The sequence below is a fragment of the Belonocnema kinseyi genome, chromosome 8, assembly GCF_010883055.1.
Source record: "Belonocnema kinseyi isolate 2016_QV_RU_SX_M_011 chromosome 8, B_treatae_v1, whole genome shotgun sequence".
NCBI classification, from domain to species: domain Eukaryota; kingdom Metazoa; phylum Arthropoda; class Insecta; order Hymenoptera; family Cynipidae; genus Belonocnema; species Belonocnema kinseyi.
In genome coordinates, this window is record NC_046664.1 from 23,199,099 (window position 1) to 23,222,325 (window position 23,227).

Here is a 23,227-nt window from a genome sequence, read left to right on the forward strand (position 1 = left end):
CGAAAACAGTAAAATGAAAACACAATGAATAAATTAAATAAATAAAACGTAAATTGGAAAAGAAAGCAAAAGAGGACCCCATAATCATAAATACTTATGTTCACAAGGACACTTTATGCCTAAATAAAAGAAAAACCTTTTACCAAAAATAGAAAATGCATTAAAATCAAATTCCCACGAAATAAACTTCCAGATGTTTGAAAACTATGAAGCCAAATTCCCAAAGTGGTAAATTGCCTCTTTCCTTTCCTTTTTTTTTGATCTCTTTAAGTAAACACTTAAAGAAATCTAAATCACAGGACTTCTGGAGATATTAAGATACAAGCACGTAAAGTTGAAAAGACCATTTTCCCAAGACCCTAAGCTATAAAACGTAACTTGAACCTCCTTTTATGGCATTTTTTATGAAGGCTCCAGGCCCTTTCTCATAAACCGAAGGAACAAAAAAAAAGGGTCCTATTGTCTACAAAACACATGTAATCAACAGCAGAAAATCGAGTCACCAGATAACACCCCAGTGCTCATATTCCAATATTTATGACTTAGGGAACGTCTCCACTTACGCCCCAACAAATCGACATCTGAAAGCCAAATGTCAAACCAAAATTGACATGCCCAATTGCCCTTTTAAAATCACTTAACAAAGGGTGGTCCAAATAAGATTTTTATCGTTTTTCCTGGAAACTCTTCTTTTCTACACTATTATCCCCTCCCATACATAACCCTTTTTAAACCGGTTTTCTTGCGTAATAAGAGCGTGGGCAAACTTTCCTTCCTAAATTGCGATTGGCTTAGTTCTTTACTAAATTCAATTTTATGACCCATGATAGGCTAGCCCAATTTTTCCTAGGCGTGGCCTAGCCATATAAAACCAGCTCCGCGCCGTTTTTTAGTTAGATCTAGATTTTTCTCTCGAACAAAAATCGATTTCGGACCTCCGCAAAAATCATTTTGCGAGTTTAAACTCGCATTTCCATATTTTTACCATTATTATTGTGATCTTTAAAACTAGATATCGAGAATATAAAAAGAGACAAATAATAAAATAATAAAACTAATTTCGGTTTGTCGTTTAAACATTATGAGTGTGTGACTCAAAATATGGATAACATGTGAAATTGTGATTCGTCGAAATTTATTTCATTACAACCTAACTTGTGCAAGCTAAATACAACCAGTGTTCCCAAAAGTGAAATTAACAAGTGTTTTATTCGTGTGAACCCTTTGTTTTTCCTTTGTATTTATTTCCAGGGGAACAACTTATGTTCTAAGACAGCAACGAACTCGAATAGTGAACAATATAGAAAAGGAATTAACAACATTTTAAATTTACCGCGACATAGATAACGTTAAATTCTTCCTTATCGACTATCAAAACTAAATTATAAATTGTCGACATCCGAGTTGGACGTCACATACTCTAATACATTTTCCAAAGTTTCAGCTAAATATTTTATTTACAAAAAAAGTTCTTAGGTTCAAAAAAAGATTCAGTGAACCAAAGATATTTTTGAGTGAACTCATAAAGTGAGGGCGGTAATATAGATATTTAGCTGTGTCACATGCCCTTAACGTAACAACAAAGATTTTCCACAGTCCTCCAGAAAAGAGACATGAGGCTACTTTCAAGATTGAAGAATTTCTCACTTAAAAATCATTTAAAAATGATAAGAATGCTTTAATATTTGAAAACATTTAATCAGGCCTAAATTCTTTCGCCCAGTAGCTTTTTTGTTTAAAAACATTTTGAATCAGTCATTATTCTGACAACCGGAAGTTACTACAGATCTCAATTTTCGAAACGACACGAAAATTGACGGAGATCAACGAACGAAGACGGGATATTCGGAAAGAAGAGAAGATTTCTGTTCGGTTTAGTGACAATTTAAAAGACCTTTAAACAAAAGCACTTTATAAAATATAGTAAAAAATGGGTTTGCTGCGGTTAGTACCTTATCTGAAAAAGAAAGAAGTGGACTTGTCACGGTATTTGCATGCGATGATTTCTCTTCGCGAATCTGTGCATAAAGTGAGGTTATGTTTACAGATTTGCGCTCAAGACAACCGTAGCTGGTGGTTTGGTTTATTTCACAATCCAGGAAGGCCTCTGGTCAAAGCCAGAAGAAAGTGTGAAAATCTATGGAAAAATCTACAATAAAGTTGCACCTTTTGTGAAAGAAAATGTGCCAAAAGGGGTTATAAACGAGGTAAAAAATTGCATTTTTGACAGTTTCTTCCCGGTTAGTCTTGATGAAATTTATTATTTTTTAAAAATTTAATTTCTTTGGTAGAAAATTTAAATATTTTGTTGAAATTTCGTTTTTATCAGTAAATATTTTGTCTTTTATTAAAAATTTAACTATTGGATTCTTTTTCGAAAATTTATTTTTCTTAGTCAAGCATTCATGTATTTCCTGAAAATAATTTTCTTTGATTAAAAATGTAAATATTTTGTTGAAAGTTTGTTTTTATCAGTAGAAAATATATATTTTTTTAATTAAAAATTTCATTCTTTTTCTAAATTTATTTTTCTTAGTCAAAAATTTAAGTATTTTTTTGAAAATTATTTTATTTGGTTACAAATTTAACTATTTTATTCAAAATTATATTTTTTTATTAAGAATTAATTTTTTAACTGAAAATATAACTTCCATTTTTAGTTGAAAATTCGTCTTTTCCGTAGAAAATTAATCTTCTTGGTCGAAAATTCGTCTTTTTCATGAAGAATTCAATTATTTGGTTCAAAGTTGAAATTTTCAATAAAAAATTCATTATTTTAAAGTTAAAAATGCATTTCTTTGCTTAAAAATTTAATTATTTTGTTGAAAGTGCGTTTTTATCAGTAGAAAATATTTTGTTTTAAATTAAAAATTTAACTAATACATTCTTGTTTAAAACATTATTTTTCTTAGTCAAAAATTCATGCATTTTCGTGAAATTTATTTTCTTGGCTTACAAATTTAACTAATTTGTTAAAGGTTCGCTTTTATCGGTTCAAAGTACATTTTTTTAACTAAACATTTACCTATTCCATTCTTCATTAAAATTTATTTTTCTTAGTCAAACATTGATTTATTTTCTTGAAAATTATTTATAATATTTATATTCATAAATTTTAGTTGAAAATTAACATTTTCAATCAAAAATTCATTGATTTAAATTTAAAATGCATTTCTTTGCTGAAAAATTTAAGTATTTTGTTAAAAATTATTATAATTTTTTTCTTCATTAAGAATTAATTTTTTAGCTGAAAATATATCTACCATTTTTAGTTGAAAATTGTTCATTTTCAGTTGAAAATTAATTATTTTAAAGTTAAAAATGCATCTTTGCTTAAAAATTTAAATATTTTGTTGAAATTTTGTTTTTATCGGTTTATATATTTTTTTTATTATTAAAGATTTAACTATTCCATTCTTGTTTGAAAATTTATTTTTCTTAAACAAACATTTATGCATTTTCGTAAAAATTATTTTCATCGCTTAAAAATTTAATTATTTGGTTAAAAGTTAGTTTTTATCACTTCAAAATATATTTTTTTAGTTAAAAATTTAACTATTCTATTCTTCTTTAAAATTTATTTTTCTTAGTCAAACATTTATTTATTTTCTTGAAAATTAATTTCTTTTGTTAAAAATTTAATTGTTTTGTTCAAATTTGAAATTTTCAATAAAAAATTCATTATTTAAAAGTTAAAAATGCATTTCTTTGCTTAAAAATTTTAATATTTTCTTAAAATTTCGTTTTTATCAGTTGAAATTTTTTTATTTTATTTTATAAAACTTTAACTAGTATATTCGTGTTTGAAAATTTATTTTTTTTAGTCAGACATTCGTGCATTTTTTAGTTAAAAATGTAACTATTCCATTCTTTTTTTAAATTTATTTTTCTTAGTCAAACATTTATTTATTTTCTCTGGTTAAAAATTTAACTATTTTGTTGAAAATTGTATTTTCTTTTTTTGTTAAAAACTAATTTTTTAACTGAAAATATAACTTCCATTTTTAACATAAAAATTTTTTGTTTTTAGCTGAAAACTCATGTATTTTGTTGAAAGTTCGTTTTTTTTTTGGTAGAAAATTAATCTTCTTGGTTGGAAATATATTTTTTTTATCAAAGATTCCTCATATTAGTTGAATATTCATTTCCTTCGTTAAAAATTCAACTATTTTGTTTAAAAATTTGTTGCAAAATGACATTTTGAGTTGAAAATTTATCTTTTTTTCGTAAAAAATTATCTTCCTGGTTGAAAATTCGCCTTTTTGATTCAGAATTTAACTATTTGGTTTAAAATTGAAATTTTTAATTCAAAATTCATTATTTTAAAATTAAAAATGGATTCCTTTGTTTGCAAATTTGATTATTTTGTTGAAAGTGCGTTTTCATCAGCAGAAAATGTTTTTATTTATTTTTATTGCTAAAAATGGAATTATTCCATAATTTAAAATTTATTTTTCTTAGTCAAACATTTATGGTGAAAAATTAATCTTTTTGGTTGAAACTTTATTTCTTTGCTTAAAAATTTAAATATTTTGTTAAAATTTCGTTTTTATCAGTTGCAATTTTTAGTAATTTTTTTATTAAAAATTTAACTATTTTGTTCAAAATTATATATTTTTTTTATTAAGAATTAATTTTTGAACTAATATAATTTCCATTTTTAGTTGAAAATTGTTCACTGTAGTTGAAAATTCATTATTTTAAAGTTAAAAATGTATTTCCTTGCTTAAAAATTTAAGTATTTTGTTGAAAATTTATCTTTCGTGGTAGAATATTATATCAGTTTGAAATATATTTTTTTAATTAAAAATTTAACTATTCCATTCTTCTTAAAAATTTTTTTTTAGTTAACCCTTTATTCATTTTCTTGAAAATTATTTTCTTTACTTAAAAATTTAAGTATTTGTTGAAAATTGTATTTTGTTGTTGTTAAAAATTAAGATTTTAACTGAAAATATAACTTCCATTTTTAAGTTCAAAATGTTTTTTTTTTTAGTTGAAAATTCGACTTTTTGGTAGAAAATTAATCTTTGTTGATGCGAAATTAATTTTTTTATCAAAGATTCCTCATATTAGTTGAATATTCATTTTCTTGGTTAAAAATTAAACTATTTTGTTGAAAAAATCTTTTTTTATGGTTAAAAAACATTTTTTTATATATAAATATAACTACTTCATTTTGAGTTGAAAATTCATGTTTCGTAGTAGAATATTAATCTCCTTGGTGAATAATTAATCCTTTTGGTTGAAACTTTATTTCTTTGCTTACAAATTTAAATATTTGGTTGAAATTTCGTTTTTATCAGTTGAAATTTTATATTTTTGTAATAAAAATTGAACTATTCCATTATTGTTTAAAAGTTTATTTTTTTTTTAGTCAAACATTCGTGTATTTTCGTGAAAATTATTTTTTTTGCTTGGAAATTTAAGTATGTTGTTGAAAGTTCCTTTTTTATCAATTGAAAATAAATTTTTTTAACTAAAAATGTAACTATTACATTCTTGTTTGAAAATCTATTTTCCTTAGTCAAACATTCATAAATTTTGATTAGTCTGTGGAAACCGTGAAAATTCGAAATATTTGTTGAATATGTTTGAACTTTTGATAGTATAAAAATTGGTTAGATTCCAGACCTGCCGAGTACAACCGATATTTCCGATGTTTTGAGAAACTCCTGGAATAAGGGTGTGATGACCAGCATGAAATTTATTTATGAACTGCCTACACACACTTCGAATGGAGTCAATAAGATTTTAGAGATTCCAGCAATTAAGGAGGCTTTCGGGAGTGTGAAGAGTGACTCAGTCACTAATAAAACACAGTAGTGTTTACGGTCTGATTTCGAATTGTTAGCGATATTGCTCTGTAGATTATTTATGTGTGTAAATAAATTCTAGTTGTTTAAAAAATTATTTATTTGTTATTGTCTTTACAAAAGGTTTCAATTTTATTCAGAATATTCAAGGATTTAAGGGATATCAGCGAATTTCAGGGATTTAAGAGAATTTCGAATATTCAAGGATTTCAGATAATTCCAAATATTCTAGGATTTCATAGAATTCTAAATATTCAAGGATTTCTGAGAATTACAAATATTACAGGATTTCAGTGACTACAAAGAATTTCAGGGCCTTCAGAGAATTCGGAAAATTCAAGGATTTCATAGAATTCTGAATATACAAGGATTTCTGAGAATTCTGAATATACAAGGATTTCTGAGAATAACAAATATACAAGGATTTCTGAGAATAACAAATATTGAAGGATTTCAGGGACTTCAAATAATTTCAGGGGTTTCAGAGAATTCCAAATGTTCATGGATTTCCGAGAATTCCGAATACTCAAGGATTTATGAGAATTTTAAATATTATAGGATTGCATTGAATTTCGAATATTCAAGGATTTATGAGAGTTGCAAATATTATAGGATTGCAGAGATATTACAGAATTCCGAATATTCCAGGATTTCTAAGAATTTCAGGCGTTTCAGCGAATTCAGAAAATTCAAGGATTTCAGAGAATTCCGAATATTCAGGGATTTCATAGAATTCCAAATATCCGAATATTCAAGGTTTGCGGAGAATTCCGAATATTTAAGGATTTATGAGAGTTGCAAATATTATAGGGTTGCAGAGATATTAAAGAATTTCAGAGAATTCCGAATATTCAAGTATTTAAGAAGATTCAAAATATTTAGGGATTTTATAGAATTCCGAAAGTTTAGGAATTTTAGGGGTTTCAGAGAATTCCGAATATTCCAGGATTTCAGAGAATTCCAAATATTGAAGGATATCTGAGAATTGCAAATATTACAGGATTTTAAATAGTTTTTAAAGAATTCCGAATATTCAAGGATCTTTGTGAATTTTAAATATTCCAGGATTACAAAGATATTAAGGGATTTCAAAAAATTCCGAAAATTCAAGGATTTCAGAAAATTCCTGGGAATTCCAAATATTCAAAGATATTAAAGAATTTCGACTATTCAAAAATTTATAAGAATTCAAGAATTTATAAAAATTCTAAATATTCTAGGATTTCATAGAATTTGGAACATTTAAGGATTTCAAAGAATTTGAAATATTCCTTGATTTCAAAGAATTTCAGAGAATTCTGAACATTCAAGAATTTCAGAGAATTCCGATTATTCAAAAATATCAGCGAATTTATAAAAGTTCCGAATATTGAAGGATTTCCGAATGCTCTGAATATTCTAGGATTTTAGTGATTTCGTAGAAAGCCGAATATTCAAGGATTTATGAGAATTCCAAATATTTCAGGGATATTAAAAAATTTCAGAGAATTCTAAATATTCAAGGTTTTCTGAGAATTCCAAAGATCTGAGAGAATTCCGAATATTCAAGGATTTCTGAGAATTTGAAATATTCCAGCATTTCATAGAATTCGGAATATTCCAGGATTTCAGAGAATTTCGAATATTTAAGGATTTCAAAGAATTTCAGAGATTTGAGAGAATACCGAAAAATTTTAGGATTTCAGAAGTGTCCGAGAATTTAAGGATTTCTGAGAATTCCAAATATTGCAGCATTTCATATAATTAAAAATATTCCAGGATTTTAGAGATTTCAAAGTCACGGATTTCAGATAATTCCGAATATACCAGAATTCCAAATATTACAGAATTTCAAAGAATTCCGAATATTCATATATTTCTGAGAATTCAGGGACTTCCGAGAATTTCAAATATTTCAGGATTTCCGATAATTCTGAATATTCAAGGAGTTCTGAGAATTCCAAATAATCCAGCATTTCATAGAATTTGGAATATTCCAGGATTTCAGAGGATATCGATTATTCAGGAATTTCAGAGATTTTAGAGAATACCGAATAATTTTAGGATTTTAGAGGATTCCGAATATTTAAGGATTTCTGAGAATTTCAAATATTGCAGCATTTCATACAATTCGAAATATTCCAGCATTTCAGGGATTTTAAAGTATTTAACGGATTTCAGAGAAACCCGAATATTCAAAGATTTCTGAGAATTCGGGGATTTCAGAGAATTCCAAATATTTCAGGATTTCCGAGAATTGCAAATATTCAATGATTTCAGAGAATTCCGAATATTCAACTACATGAGCGAATTTAAAAGAGTTTTGAATATTCAAGCATTTCCGAGAATTCCGAATATTCTAGGATTTCATAGAATTCTGAATATTCAAGGATTTCTGAGAATTAGAAATATTACAGGATTTCAGGGAGTAGAAAAATAATTTTCTTGATTAAAAATACATCTTTTTCTTAGAAAATTGAACTATTTCGAAGTTAAACTCAAAATTGAATTATTCAATTTTTGGATTCAAGCTGATCTTTGTTAAAAATTCAACTATTTGGTTAAGCACACATATATTTCGTTATCATTCGTCATTTTTTGTAGAAATGTTGTTTTGAAAAATCTTTTCTGTTTTAGTTAAAAATAAAATTTTTTAACTAAAACTTTAACTATTACCTTTTTGTTTAAAATCTTATATTTTCTGTTGAAAATTCAACAATTTCAATTTTTTAACTAAAAATTTGACTATTCTATTTTTGGTTGTGGGCTGATATTTTTGATTTAAAAATTCAACTATTTGTTTGCAAATTAAGCACTTATCTGAAAATTCAATTACAAGGTAAAAAGTTTGGCTTATATTTCGTTGAAAATCCTTTGTTGAAGACTTATCATTTTAGTTTAAAATTCATATCTTTGCTCCAAAACTGAATTATTTAGTTGAAAATGCATTTTTTATTTCGGTTAAAAATTAACTGTGTTATCTGAAAAGTTCATTATTCCGTTTTTGGTTGCAAATTAATTTTTTTTTGTTTTGGGAATTCAGCCTCGACCAAAAAAGATTTAAATTTTAAACCAAATGGTTGTAATTTTAATGAAAAACCTATGAATTTTCTGCCAAATGAAAAAAATTTTTAAATTTTGCTTCGAAATTATTTTAAACATTTAAACATTATTTGTCGAAAATTTGAGAAATTACTTGAAATGTTTTAAAATCTTTATAAATATTTTCTTCAAATAAATTTTTCAAAATAATCAATTTAAATTTTTCCTGGAATCTGAACAGAAAAATGTTATAATATTAAAACTTTTTAAAATTCTTAAAAAGCTTCGTAATTTTATTTTGAAATCGTCGAAAATAAGCTTTTTGTTACAAACATTTTGAAATGTTCTCAAAATTTTGAAAACTGTGCAGTAGCTTTTGAAATAATTCAAAGTTTCCCTCAACAGTTTTGAATTTTGAAAAAATAAAAAAATATTTGTAATTAAAAATTATTGTTTTATCAATAATATTTAGAAGCATTCAGAAATAAATTTTATCATCTTGATGGATAGATTCAACAAAAGACATAAAAATGTTGCCAAATAGTTAAATTTTCAACCAAAAATGGCATAGTTAAATTTTAGGTGAAAAAAAAATCAATTTGAATAAAAAAAATTCTTAAAAGTTCAACTGTTTTGGAAGAAAGTTGAACTATTTAGGTGAAAAATAGCTTTTTTTTGTAAAAAATTCGTCTTTTTGGCTTGAAAATTGAAGAATTCAGTGGAGTTTATTTTCTTTCTCCCTCATTTGTTGATTGTGAATTCTCTTTTGTTAAAGCTCCTTCGCTAATATGCATTTGTATTGAAACAAATGTATTTTCATTTTATTATTTTTATAATTAAAAACAAATTGCGCATCCGATTAAAAAAAAATTATTGATGAAAAAAAATGACGAATTTTTAAGAAAATGCATGAATTTTTAAATAAATAGTTGAATCTTTAGCTAAAAAAGATCAGCTTACTACCAAAAATGGAATAGTTAAATTGTCAGTTAGAAAAATTGATGTTAAACAAAGAAAAAATGAATTTTTATCCAAATCGTTAAAATTTAAACAAAAAAAGATAAATTTTCACTCAAAACTGGAATATTTAAATGTTCATTTGAAAAAAATAATTTTAAACAAAAAAATGAATTTTAAACGAAGTATAATTTAAACTTTTAACTAAGTTATTAAATTTTCATATAAAAGATATTAATTCTGTGAAAAAAGTAGAATTTCTAACAAAAGCATGAATTTCCAACCAAATAGTTAAATTTTCAGTTAAATAAATAAATTTTCTACAAACAGAACAAAATAAACGAATTTTCATCAATATAAATCAATTGAATCTTAACAGAACATGTTATTATCTTAAATTTCTCAAAAACCTTAAAAGCTTCGTAATTTTATTTAAAAATTTCTTTAAATCTTCACATTGTTCAAAAATTTTGAAATCTGTGTACTTACTGTGAATTTTTTTTACCAGAAAATTTTTTACCAGTGAATTACCAAAATAATCACAAACATTTACAATTAAAATTTTCTCTTTTATCAATAATGTTAAGAAATATTCAAAAACAAATTTTATCATAAACGAATCTCACGTATTTCGAAATTTTGATTCACTACATTAATTGGACAGAAAATTCATTACAGAATTGGAAACTTTCCGAATAATGAAATTCCTGAACAATAAAATTTCCAAACAATTATATTCCCGAATTGAAAAATTCCCGAATAACAAATTTTCCAAGTAATAATTTTCCCGAACAATAAAATTCCTTAATAGTTTATGATATTACCGAATTTGAAAATTCCCGCATAATAAAAATTCCAGTTAATGAGATTCCCGAATTAGAAAATTTACGAATAATAAAATTCCCGAATTAAAAAATTCCTAAATAATAAAATTCTGAAATAATAAGATTCCCGAATTAGAAAATCGCCTAATAATAGAATTCCCGAATTAAAATATTCCGGAATAATACAATATTCCCGAACAGTTCATAATATTACCGAATAATGAAATTTCCGAATAATAAAATTTCGGATTTAAAAAATTAGCGAATCTCTGGGATAATTGAAAAATCGCGAAATATTAAATTTTCAACACTGCTGAATTCCCGACTAATAAAATTTCCAAATAATAAAATTTCCGAATTAAAAAATTTCTGAATAATTAAATTCCTCGATAATAAAATTCCTGAATAATAAAATTCCCGAGCAGTTTATAATATTACCGAATCGAAAAAATCTGGAATAATAAAATTCCTGACTGAAAATTGCCGAATTATTAAATATACGAATTAGAAAGTTACCGGATATAAACAATAAAAATTAATAACAATAATAATTTTAGAAACTCTAAACGTTAAAAATAATTTTTCAACAAAATATTCGATTGTGGTATTTTAAATAAATAATATTTAAATAAATTGAGTTGTTTAAATGCAAGAGTTTTGTAATTCGGAAATTTTCGAGTTCGGATATTTTATAATTCGGCAATTTTCTGTCGGAGAATTTATTATTTGGGAATTATCAAATTCGGTAATATTATAAACTGTTCGGGAATTTTATTATTCTGAAATTTTACTATTCGAAATTTGTCCAATTCGTGAATTTTATTATTTGCAAATATTCCAATTTTGGAATTTAAGAGTTTTGGGAATTTTATTTTTCAGTATTTTTAAGTCATCCCGCAAAAAATTTCCGAATTCTAAATTATCAAAACCATAAAATTCATGAAATAAAAAAATTAAATTTTTTTATTTGTCAAATTAATTAAATTATGGCAATTAAAATTATGTTACAGTTAAAAAAGTATTTATAAAAAATGTATAATTGTTTATATTTGGGAATTTCAAACAGTGGGAATTCAGCAGTGTTGAAAATGTTATTTTCCGGGATATTTTTCAATGCGGGAATTTTATTATTCGAAAATTTTACTATTCGAAATTTGTCCAATTCCTGAATTTTATTATTTGCAAATATTCCAATTTTGGAATTTAAGAGTTTTTGGAATTTTATTTTTCAGTATTTTTAAGTCATCCCGCAAAAATTTCCGAATTCTACATTATCAAAACCATAGAATTCATGAAATAAAAAAAATTAAATTTTTTTATTTGCAAAATTAATTAAATTATGGCAATTAAAATTATGTTACAGTTAAAAAAGTATTTATAAAAAATGTATAATTGTTTATATTTGGGAATTTCAAACAGTGGGAATTCAGCAGTGTTGAAAATGTTATTTTCCGGGATATTTTTCAATGCGGGAATTTTATTATTCGGAAATTTTCCAACTAGAGAATTTCATAAAATAGGAATTTTTTATGCGGTAATTTGACTAATTAAGCGGAATATTTGAAAATATTACGCTTCGGATATTTGATAAAATCCCCAATTTTCTGTCGGGAAGTTTCAAATTCGGTAATATTATAAACTGCCAAGAATTTTCTTATTCGTTAATATGATAAACTGTTCGGGGACTTTATTATTCTGAAATTTTCCCAACCGGGATTTTATGATTCGAAAATTTTATTATTTGGGAATTTTATTATTCGGGAATTCAGCAGTGTTGAAAATTTAATTTTTCGCGATATTTCAATTATCTCAGAGAAAATGGCCGAATTATAAAATTTTCAATCTGGAAAATTCTTGAATTTATATCATTAGACTTTTGTAATTAAATTAATCAAATTATTACAATTAAAATTATATTTCAGTTAAAATTTGTTGTTAATCATAAACAAATTTTTAATTTTTTATATTCGGAAAATTTTTGTTGGGAATTTTTCAATTCCGTAATATTATAAGCTTGTCGGGAATTTCATTAATATTCGAGAATTTTCCAATTCGGGAATTTTATTATTCAGAAGTCTTATTATTCGTAAATTTTCGAATTCGGGAATTTTATTATCTTGGAATTTTCCAACTCGAGAATTTTATAATTTAAGAATTTTATTATTCGGGAATTTTATTATTCCGAATTTTTTCAAATCGGAAATTTCACAATTTTGAAATTTTGTTATTCGAGAATTTTCCATTTCCGAAATTCTATTATTCGCAAATCTGATTGTATGGGGATTTTGTTATTCGGGAATTTAACAGTCGGCGGAATTTTATTTTTCGAGAAGTCGTTCCAGAGAAAATTGTTGAATTATAAAATGTATCCAAGCTGGAAAATTTCAGCAATTTTAAATTTTTTCCATTATCAAATTAATTTCCAACTCGAGGACTTATATTATTCGGAAATTTTCCAAATCGGGAATTTTAAAATTCTGAAATTTTCCCATCCACGAATTTTATTATTTGGAAATATTCCAATTTTCGAATTGAATTGTGTTGAGAATTTCGTTTTTTGGGATTTTTCAGTCGTCCTGTAGAAAATTGCGAAATTATAAAATTTATCCAAACTAGAAAATTCCCGAATTTTAACAATTAAATTTTTGCATTAATTAAATTAATTTCCAACTTGGGAATTTTATTATTCGAAAATTTTCCAATTCGAGAATTTAATTATTCGGAAACTGTATTATTTGGGAATTTTCCAATTTGGGAATATAAAAGTATCGGGAATTTCATTTTCGAAGATTTTGCAGCCTTCCTGCAGAAAATTATCGAATTATTCGGAAATTTTCCAATTCGGGAATTTTATAATTCTGACATTTTTCAATTCGGGAATTTTAAAATTCTGAAATTTTCCCATCCACGAATTTTATTATTCGGAAATATTCCAATTTTCGAATTGAATTGTATTGAGAATTTCGTTTTTTGGGATTTTTCAGTCGTCCTGTAGAAAATTGCGAAATTATAAAATTTATCCAAACTAGAAAATTCCCGAATTTAAACAAATAATTTTTTCCATTTATCCAATTAATTTCCAACTCGGGAATTCTATTATTCATAAATTTTCCAACACATAAATGTTATTATTCGGAAATTTTCCAATTCGAGAATTTTATGATTCTGGAATTTTTCAACTAAAAAATTTTATAATATAGGAATTTTATTGATCGAGAATATTCTATTTCGGAAATTCTATTATTCGGAAATCTCTTTATATAGGAATTTTGTTTTTCGGAAATTTAACAGTAGGGGGAATTTTATTTTTCAAGATTTTTAAGTCGTTCCACAGAAAATTACTGAATTTTAAATTTGATACAAACTAAAAAATTTCCGAATTTCAACAATTTGGGAATTTAACAGCGTCGACAATTTCATTTTCGGGGATTTTTCAGCCGTTCCGCAGAAAATGGCCGATTAATAAAATTTATCCAAACTAGAAAATTCCCGAATTTCAAAGATTAAACATTTTTTTTATTTATTAAATTAATTTCCAATTTCGGAATTTTATTATTCGAAAATTTTCGAATTCAAGAATTTTATTATTCGGGAATTTTCCAATTTGGGAATTAAACTGTGTCGAGAATGTTATTTTTGGGGATTTTTCAGTCTTCCCGCAGAAAATTGCGAAATTATTAAATTTATCTAAACTAGAAATTTTCCGAATTCAAACAATTACTTTTTCTTGGATTTATCAAATTAATTTCCAGTTCGGGAATTTTATTATTCGAAAATTTTCCAATACGGGAATTTTATTATTCGGAAATTTTCAAATTCGGGCATTTTTTTCGGAAATGTTGTTATTCGGGAATTTTCTAATTAGGGAATCTAACACTGTCGGAAATTCTTTATTGGGGGGATTTTTCATATGTCTCACAAATTATAAAATGTTTACAAACTAGACAATTCTCAAATTTAAACAAATATTTTTTTGTTCATCTATCAAAATAATTCCAATTCGGGAATTTTATTATTCAAAAATTTTCCACTACGGAAATTTTATTATTTAGAAATTTTTCAATTCGGGAATCTTATTATTCCGAAATCTAATAATTCGATAATTTTTCAATTTTGGAATTTTACTGTCTCCAAAAATGTTATTTATCAGGACTTTCCAGTCGTCCAAATTTGAAAAAGATTTAAACCCGTTCTCTAAAATTCTAATTTTTTTTCTTCTAATTTCGACAGCTTCTATTTGATTATCTCTCTAACTTTCCCGCGCAAAATCAATTTTTACCGCGCAAACAACACAGCGCCCTTTATGAAGGTTTCAGTAAACTAAACCCCCGATCACGTGATCACCATACAGTAGTGCTGAAGACATGGCGGACAAAGACGAAAATGAGAAGACCATCGCCGAAGACTTGGTTGTCACCAAGTATAAAATGGCCGGCGAGATTGTAAACCGTAAGAAAACGTTTTATCGTTGACTACCAATGCCGAAAAACTCAAAACGACCCCTATTCTTTCACGTATCGTCCCAATATCCTTCTGTTTTCCATGTGGCCATATGGAATGTGGCCCGCCAATGCCGGGCCCTCCTACCATGTGGGCTGGCGTGCTCCGATTATAATTCGACTGTTTCACTTCCAAAAAATCCAAAAACCCTCCAAATTATAATTCACCATTATATTTTCCAATTATCTCCTCGCGTTTCATCGCTCAGGATTTCCATTTTTGTGCGCAGGATTGCTTCTTATTTGTATGGACATTCCAGACTGCATGGCTCTCCAATTTTACGATTTGCTCGACAAAATTCTCGTTTTTATTCATACCAATTTCTTGCGCCCTAAAATCTCGTTTTGCGGAATCAATTTCCTTCGGTAATTTTTTTTTGTGGTGAGTAATTGTGATTTCTGGTTTCGGAAGAATATTTTGTTTGTTTCGGTTTATTTGTTTAAAAGTGCTCAAAATTAACTGTTGTTCATCCAGACAAATTTTACGTAAAAAGTTTTTTTTTTAAATAAAATTTTGGATTTATAGGTTAGGTTTCTCGTTTTTGTTGATTTATTTTTTGAGAGTTTCATCTCATTTTCAAGATACAATCAATTTTTGTGAACGCTAATAAATAATTTAGTTGACAAATTTATGAATTTTGTATGATTGCAGGTTATTTTTGATATTTTAATCTTCTTTTTTTTTAATGTTTTGAAAATTTGAGGGTTGTGATACGTTCTAATATTCTGTCATTACGGCTCCTATTGCCACACATACGCTTTTCGTTCTTCACTTTCACTTTTTATTCCTCAATTATTTTCAGTGACTTTTAAAAATGCAAATATCGCTTTAATCAATTTAGTTTTAATTAATTATTTCAGGGAAACCTAATATTTACAGCTATTGAATCAAAATCTTTACCTATTTGTAAATTCTTTTGGTTTCTCTGGAATTCCCTTGAAATCCAATGCATTTTTAATAATTTTTTTTGTAATTTGTTTGAATTATTTAGAATTCATCCTAAATTCCCTTGATTCCTTTTAAATCCTCTCACATTTATTTTTATAACATCTATAGAATATTTTCTTTTTCGAAAATTGTTTTCGCAATTCATTTTAATTTCACCCAAAATTCTTTAGAATCAAAAAAGAATTCTTTGTAATTTTCGTGAATCCTTCTAATTTTACTGACATCAATGGTATATTCTCGATTTTTTTTCAATTTATTTGGAATTAGCCCTAAATTCATTGGAATTGAAAAGAAAATTCTTTTTAAATTATCTTTAATCCTTTTAAATTCACGCAAAATTTACTGAAATAAATGGCATATTTCGAATTTTAAAAAACAATTTTGTGCAATTCGTCTGAATTCTTTAGAATTCACCTTAAATTATTTTGAATTTTCCCCAATTTTTTTAGAATTCGCCCTAAATTCTTTCTAATTCCCTTAAATCCTTGTAAATTCTCTCAAATCTTAATGAAATCTGTGGAATATTTTCGTTTTTGAAATTTGTTTACAAATTATTTGGAATTAGCACTGAATTCTTTCGAATTAATTTGAATCCTTTTTAATTCTCTACAAATTTACTGAAATCAATGGCATTTTTTGGTTTTTAAAAACATTTTTGTGCAATTCGTTTACAATTTTAGAGGTCACCCTAAATTCTAAAGAATTTACACAACATTCTTTTAAATTCCATTGAATCCTTTTAAATCTTTTGAAAGTTTACTCAAATTTATGGAATATATTTATTTTTTTGCAATTTATTCGGAATTTACAAATTAAAAAGAGAATTCTTTTTGAATTTCCTTCAATTCTTTTAAATTCACGCAAAATTTACTGAAATAAATGGCATATTTCGAATTTTGAAAAACAATTTTGTGCAATTCGCCTGAATTCTTTAGAATTCACCTTAAATTATTTTGAATTTTCCCCAAATTTTTTAGAATTCGCCCTAAATTCTTTTTAATTCCCTTAAATCCTTGTAAATTCTCTCAAACCTTAATGAAATCTGAAATATTTTCGTTTTTGAAATTTTTTACAATTTATTTGCAATTAGCACTGAATTCTTTATAATTAATTTGAATTTCCTTAAATTTTTTTTAATTCTCTCAAAATTTACTGAAGTCAATGGCATTTTTTTGGCTTTTAAAACATTTTTGTGCAATTCGTTTGCATTTTTAGAATTCTTTTGAATTCCATTGAGTCCTTTTAAATCCTCTCAAAGTTTACTCAAATTTATGGAATATATATATTTTTTTTTGCAATTTATTCGGAATTCACCCTGAAGTCTTTAGAACCAAAAGAGAATACTTTTCAATTTTCTCGAATCCTTCTAATTTTACTGGCATCAATTAAATATTCTCGATTTTTTTCAATTGATTTGGAATTGACCCTAAATTCATTAGAATTGACAAGATAATTCTTTTGGAATTTCCTTTAATCCTTTTAAATTTACGCGTAATTTACTTAAATCTATGGCTTATTTTGATTTTTTAAAAACACTTTTGTGCAATTTGTTTTAATTTTTCAGAATTCACCTTAAACTATTTAGAATTTTCCCAAAGTTTTTAGAAGTCACCCGAAATTCTTTTGAATTTCCTTATATTCATTTGAATTCCCTTAAATCCTGGTAAATTCTTTCAAATCTTATTGAAATCTAAGGATTATATTCGCTTTTGAAATGTGTTTGCATTTTATTTGGAAACAGCACTGGAGTCTTTAGAATGCATGTGAATTCCCTTGAATCCTTTTTAATTCGCTCAAAATTGATTTATTTTACTTAGATGATACTTTTGAATTTCCTTAAATTCTTGTACAGTCACTCAAAATTTACTGAAATCAATGTCATAATTTGAATTTTTTAAAATGATTCTTGTGCAATTCTTTAGAAATAATGAGGATTTTCTTGAATGCTTTAGAATTCTTTAGGATTCACTCTAAATTCTTCTAAATTGACTGAAGCCAATATCATAATTTGGACTTTTAAAATAATTATGAGTACAATTTGTTCGAATTCTTTAGAATTCATCCTAAATTCTTTAGAATTCACCCTAAAATCTTTCGAATTCCCTTGATTCCTTTTTAATCCTATCAAATTTACTTTACTATAATCTATGGAATATTTTCGTTTATGAAGTCTGTTTGCAATTTATTTTGAATTCACCCTGAAGTCTTTAGAACCAAAAGATAATTCTTTTTAATATGCTTGAATCCTCCTAATTTTACTGACATCAATTCGTTAGAATTTAAAAGAGAATTCTTTTTAAATCCCCTTTAATCCTTTTAAATTCACTCAAAATTTAATGAAAACAATGTCATATTTTCAATTTTTAAAAGCATTTTTGTGCAATTCGTTTGAATTCACCTTAAATTATTTTGAATCTTCCTCAAATTCTTTAGAAGTGATCCTTACTTCCTTTGAATTCACTTGAATCCTTCTAAATCCTCTAAAATTGTACTGAAATCTACAAAATATTTTCGTTCTGAAATTTTTTTGTAATTTATTTAAAATTAACACAGAATTGTTTAGAATTCATTTAAATTTTCTTGAATCCTTTAGAATTCACTCAAATTTGACTGAAATCAATGGCATATTTTGGGTTTTTAAAAACATTTTTGTGCATTTCGTTTACATTTTTATAATTCACCCTAAATTCTCTAGAATTTACCCCAGGTTCTATTGAATTTCCTTGAATTCTTTTAAATCTTTCAAATTTTACCAATATCAGTAGAATATTTTCATTTTTGAAATGTTGTTTTGCAATTTATTTGGAATCCATTCTGAAGTTTTTAGAATCAAAAGATAATCCCTTTTAATTCCCTACAAACCCTTTTTAATTCATTTCAATTTTAATTAAATCAAATATACTGCATTTTTGCAATATTTGGATATTGCATATTTTGGATGTTGAAAATAATTTTGGTTTAATTCGTTGGAATTCTTTAAAATTTTCTTTTAATTCTTTATAATTCTCTTGAATTCTTGATGATTCAGCATAAGAAAAAAGAGAATTCTTTTGAACTTCTTTAAATCCTTCTAAATTCTCTTCAAATGTACCGAAATCTAAGGCATAATTTTTATTTTTTAAATAATTTTTGTAGAATATTTTTGAATTTCCTTGAATCTTTCTGAATTCATTTCAGTTTTACTGAAATCAATTATTTATTTTGGATTTTTTAAATAATTGGTAGGAAATTCATTTGAATTTTTTAGAATTTTCTTAAATCCTTTAGACTTATCTTGAATTCTTTTGAATTCTTTAGAAATATCCCTAAATTCGTTTACATTTCCTTAAATCCCCTAAAATTTTACTGAAATCTATGGAATATTTTCGTTTATGATTTTTTTTTTGCAATTCATTTAGAATTCACCCTGAAGACTTTAGAATCAAAAGAGAACTCTTTTTAATCCCCTTGAATTCTTCTAGATTCACTCCAATTTCACTAAAACAATTAAATATTCTCGATTTTTTATAATTTCTTGGAATAAACTCTGCATTTTTTAGAAGTCAAAATTGAAATCTTTAGAATTCAAAGTAGAATTCTTTAGAATTCAAAGTAGAATTCTTTAGAATTCAAAGTAGAATTCTTTAAAACTCAAAAGAGAAAGAATTCTTTTGATCTTTCTTAAATCCTTTTAAATTAACTCAAAATTTACTGAAATCAAAGGCATAATTCAGATTTTTAAAATAATTTCTCTGTAACTCGTTTCAATTCTTTATAATTCTAAAGTCTTACTAATAAAAAAAGAATTCTTTTTAAAATAAATTAAATTTATGGAAAAACGACACAAATTGCAATAAAATGTTTAATATCCAAATTTTATTTTTTCTTAAATGATTTGCCCTCTTTGTAAATTACGAAAAGAAGATAATGAAATATTTTCAATTTTCATAATTACTTGAAATTTTGAATTCCCTTGAATCCTTCTAAATTAACTACATACTTTATGAACTCCATGCATTTTAGAAATATTTTGGAATTGTTTTCAGTTCACTTGATTTTTTTTATTTCGCCTCTAATTCTATTAGAATTTATTTTTGAATTCGCATAACTTTCATCAAATTCTTTTGAATTCCCCTGGATAATTCTAAATTCACTCAAATCGTACTGAAAGCAATGAAATATTTGCGCTTATTTAATTTTTTTGTTTTCAATTCATGTGGAACTTTTTATTCATCCTGAATTCTATAGAATTCACCCGAATTCTTTTGAATTCTTCGATTTTCTTTTAATTGACTACAAACTTAATGAATTCAATGAGTTAAAAAAATTTGAATTTCTTTCAATTCGCGTGAATTTCTTTGATGTTAACCTTGAATCCTTTTCCATTCATCTTGGAATTCGCATGAATTTAATCGAATTCTTTTTAATTCCTTAAATGCATTTTGAATTCATTCTAATGTTACTGAAATCAATGGAATATTTTCATTTCAAATTGTTTTTTTTTTTTTTTTTTTGCAATTGACTGAATTTTCCAATCACGCTGAGTTCTTTAGAATTTTCACAAATTCTTTTAAATTCCCTTGAAGTTTTCCTAGATTCACTCCATAATTAATCAGTTTAACCCATTAACGACCAAAGCTATCAATTTTATAACATGAGTTTGACCGCAAAATTTATGGGTATAAGAAAACAAGAAATAGATAAAAAGTACTGTTCCTTATGTTTTTGGATGAGCTAAATTCGAATCCGTCGTCAAAATTCGAATATTTTGACTTCGAAATTAAATATGGCGGTTTTTGTATACAAAAATAGTGACAAATGTTTGATTTTTTATTTTTATAATTTTTTTTCAGGCATAAAACGCTTTAATATCTTAAAATTTTCGTTAACCATTGGTCCACATAATTCTTAAACTTTAACAAACAATTTTTTATCTATATGGTTTTTCTTCCAAAATGGCGGACAAAATGCAAAAATGTTCCAAAAGCTGGTTTTTTCGATCATCTTTGTTTTTCTCAAAAACTTGAAAGTTTAAAAAAAAGTTCCTTGGAATAAAAATGTCTTGAAATTAACCATCGAACACTATGATTTTTTTTAGACCCTGAAAATCCTTTAAATTCACTAGAATTTTATTTAATTCACTTTATTTATTTTTTTCAATTAACTTACATTTTTTGGTTTAAAAGTGTTCAAAAGTGAACTGTTGTTAATCTAGAAGTTGTTTTTTTATATAAAATTATTGTTAATTTACCGTGAATTATTTTTAATTCGTCTTTGAGTTTTATCGAATTCTGTCAAGTTCCCTCGAATTCTTTTAAATTCACATCATTTTTACTGAAATCAATGGAATATTTTCACTTTTTAAAATTGTTTCAATTCATTAAAATTTATTTGGAACTAACCCTGAATTATTTAGAATTCAAAAAAGAGTTATTTCGAATTCTCCTAAATCCTTCTAAATTCACTTCAATTTTACTCTCTTCAAATTTACCCTCAATTATCTTTAATGCCTTTGAATTTTCCTAAAATCACTTCCAACTCAATGACTTCAAGTAATTTTTTTAATTTTTTCAACATTCACCTTGAATTTTTATTAGTTCATCGAATTGAATTTTTTAAATAGTTTTTTTATGATGTATGTTTTGAATGCCTTTACATTTTTTTAATTTCATCGACACGGTATACTATTTAATCATTCATAATTCGCCCTTAATTCTTTGCAATTCATCTGAATTTTTCTAAGTTCACTCTAAATTTGATGAATTCTAAGAATGTTTTAAATTGTTTTTAAATCATTTGATTTTTTATAAATTTCTTTCCGTATAATTTTTTTAAATTTATTTCAATTCGCCTAAAATATTTAAAAAAAGTTCCTGTTTTAGTTCACTTAAATTCTGTTAAATTTGTTCTGAATTCTATTTACTCCTATTTTACTTTATTGAATGGTAATTTTTGGATTTTATTAAACTTTGTTCACTCTAATTGTTTTAAATTTCTTAAAAATCTCTTGAATTCCCGTGAATTATTCTTGATTTTCGTTTTAATTTTAATGTAATAAATGGAATATTCAGATTTTTAAGAAATTTTGTTCCTTCAAATTCATATAAATTTCATCCAAGTTTATTGAATTCCCTTGAATTCTTCCTAAAATCAATTGTCATTTGAAATAAATAAATAACATTTTCAACTTTTTTACAACTCATTTTAATTAATTTGGAATTCACCTCAAATTCTTTAGAAATTTGTTGAATCTTTTTTAATTCGCTGCAATCCTATTTAAATCAATAGAATATTTATTTGGATTTTTATTTCAGCCGGAATTCACCTTATATATTTTTTTAATTTTCTAGAATTCACCCTGAATTCTCTTGAATTCCGTTGAATCTTCCTAAATTCACTCGTCTTTTACGGAAATCTATGGAATATTTTCATTTTCGTGGCAATTAATTTGAATTAAGTTGGAATTCATCCTAAATTCTTTTTAATTCTTTAGAATTCGCCCTGAATTCTATTTAATTCCTTTAAATTTATTTGCAATAAGTGAGTATATTTAAATTTATAAATAAAAAGTACCTGGAAATGAGAATGAATTTATTTTTTTGTCGGGAATTTGACAAATTTTTAGAGAAAAAAAATCTTTCACTTTAAAAATTTTCGATTTCAGATTTCAATGTTTAAGCGTACATTTTAATTTAAAGAATTTTAAAGTGGTTTTTAAAAAATAGGAAAAAATTGAAATGATTTTTTATTTAAAAAAATAAATTTTAGGATAATGTTTGGAAAGATTTACAAAATTATAAAAAATTGATGTGGAACATTTTAAGAAATTTTTTAAAAATTTGGTTATACTTTTTTTTTTAATTTTAGAAAAAATCTGAATTATTTTTAAATGTGTTTATAATATGTAGATTTTTCAAGATTTTGAAGCATTTTAAGGATTTTTACACTGTTTCAGATTAAAATATTTTAACTTTTAATTTAAGAAGTTTTTAGTTTATTACTAAATACAATCGTTTAATTTTTAATGTTTCTAGCTTAAAATTGTTTGAAATTATATAATTTAAAAATTTTTTAAATTCATTGATTGATTCTTCAGTTTAGAGCATTGAAACCCAATTTCAATTTGGAGACAGAGTGAAAGGAAAATAAAATTAAAAATTGAAATTAAAAAAAATATATCTC

The 23,227-nt window shown here is 25.2% G+C and overlaps 2 protein-coding genes across 3 annotated transcripts in view; both read left to right on the forward strand.

The window, feature by feature from the left end:
• Positions 1–1,810: 1,810 nt before the first annotated feature.
• LOC117178131 (MICOS complex subunit MIC13 homolog QIL1) lies at positions 1,811–5,905 on the forward strand. 2 transcript variants are annotated; one of them, XM_033369387.1, is made up of 3 exons: positions 1,811–1,944; positions 2,048–2,207; positions 5,626–5,900. In XM_033369387.1, exons 1-3 carry the CDS (start codon positions 1,931–1,933, stop codon positions 5,824–5,826), a joined length of 375 nt encoding a protein of 124 aa, XP_033225278.1. In that variant the 5' UTR covers positions 1,811–1,930; the 3' UTR covers positions 5,827–5,900. The 2 variants fall into 2 exon arrangements, with proteins under 2 accessions (XP_033225278.1, XP_033225277.1); XM_033369386.1 differs by having other exon boundaries at positions 1,818–1,986; positions 5,626–5,905.
• Positions 5,906–14,970: 9,065 nt separating this feature from the next.
• Positions 14,971–23,227, forward strand: part of LOC117177969 (proliferation-associated protein 2G4) — a 45,863-nt gene continuing 37,606 nt past the window's right edge. The window contains exon 1 of the mRNA XM_033369123.1: positions 14,971–15,067. Coding sequence (XP_033225014.1) covers positions 14,983–15,067 — 85 coding nt within the window. The 5' untranslated portion in view covers positions 14,971–14,982. The remainder of the gene's footprint in view (positions 15,068–23,227) is intronic.

What these genes read in the sequence shown, in the direction of transcription:
- LOC117178131 (XM_033369386.1), top strand. Translation starts at nt 1,931, where the DNA reads ATGGGTTTGCTGCGGTTAGTACCTTATCTGAAAAAGAAAGAAGTGGAC. An exon ending in AAAGAAGTGGACTTGTCACG is followed by an intron (nt 1,987 to 2,047) that starts GTATTTGCATGC and finishes TTATGTTTACAG; the next exon opens with ATTTGCGCTCAAGACAACCG. An exon ending in CAAAAGGGGTTATAAACGAG is followed by an intron (nt 2,208 to 5,625) that starts GTAAAAAATTGC and finishes AAAATTGGTTAG; the next exon opens with ATTCCAGACCTGCCGAGTAC.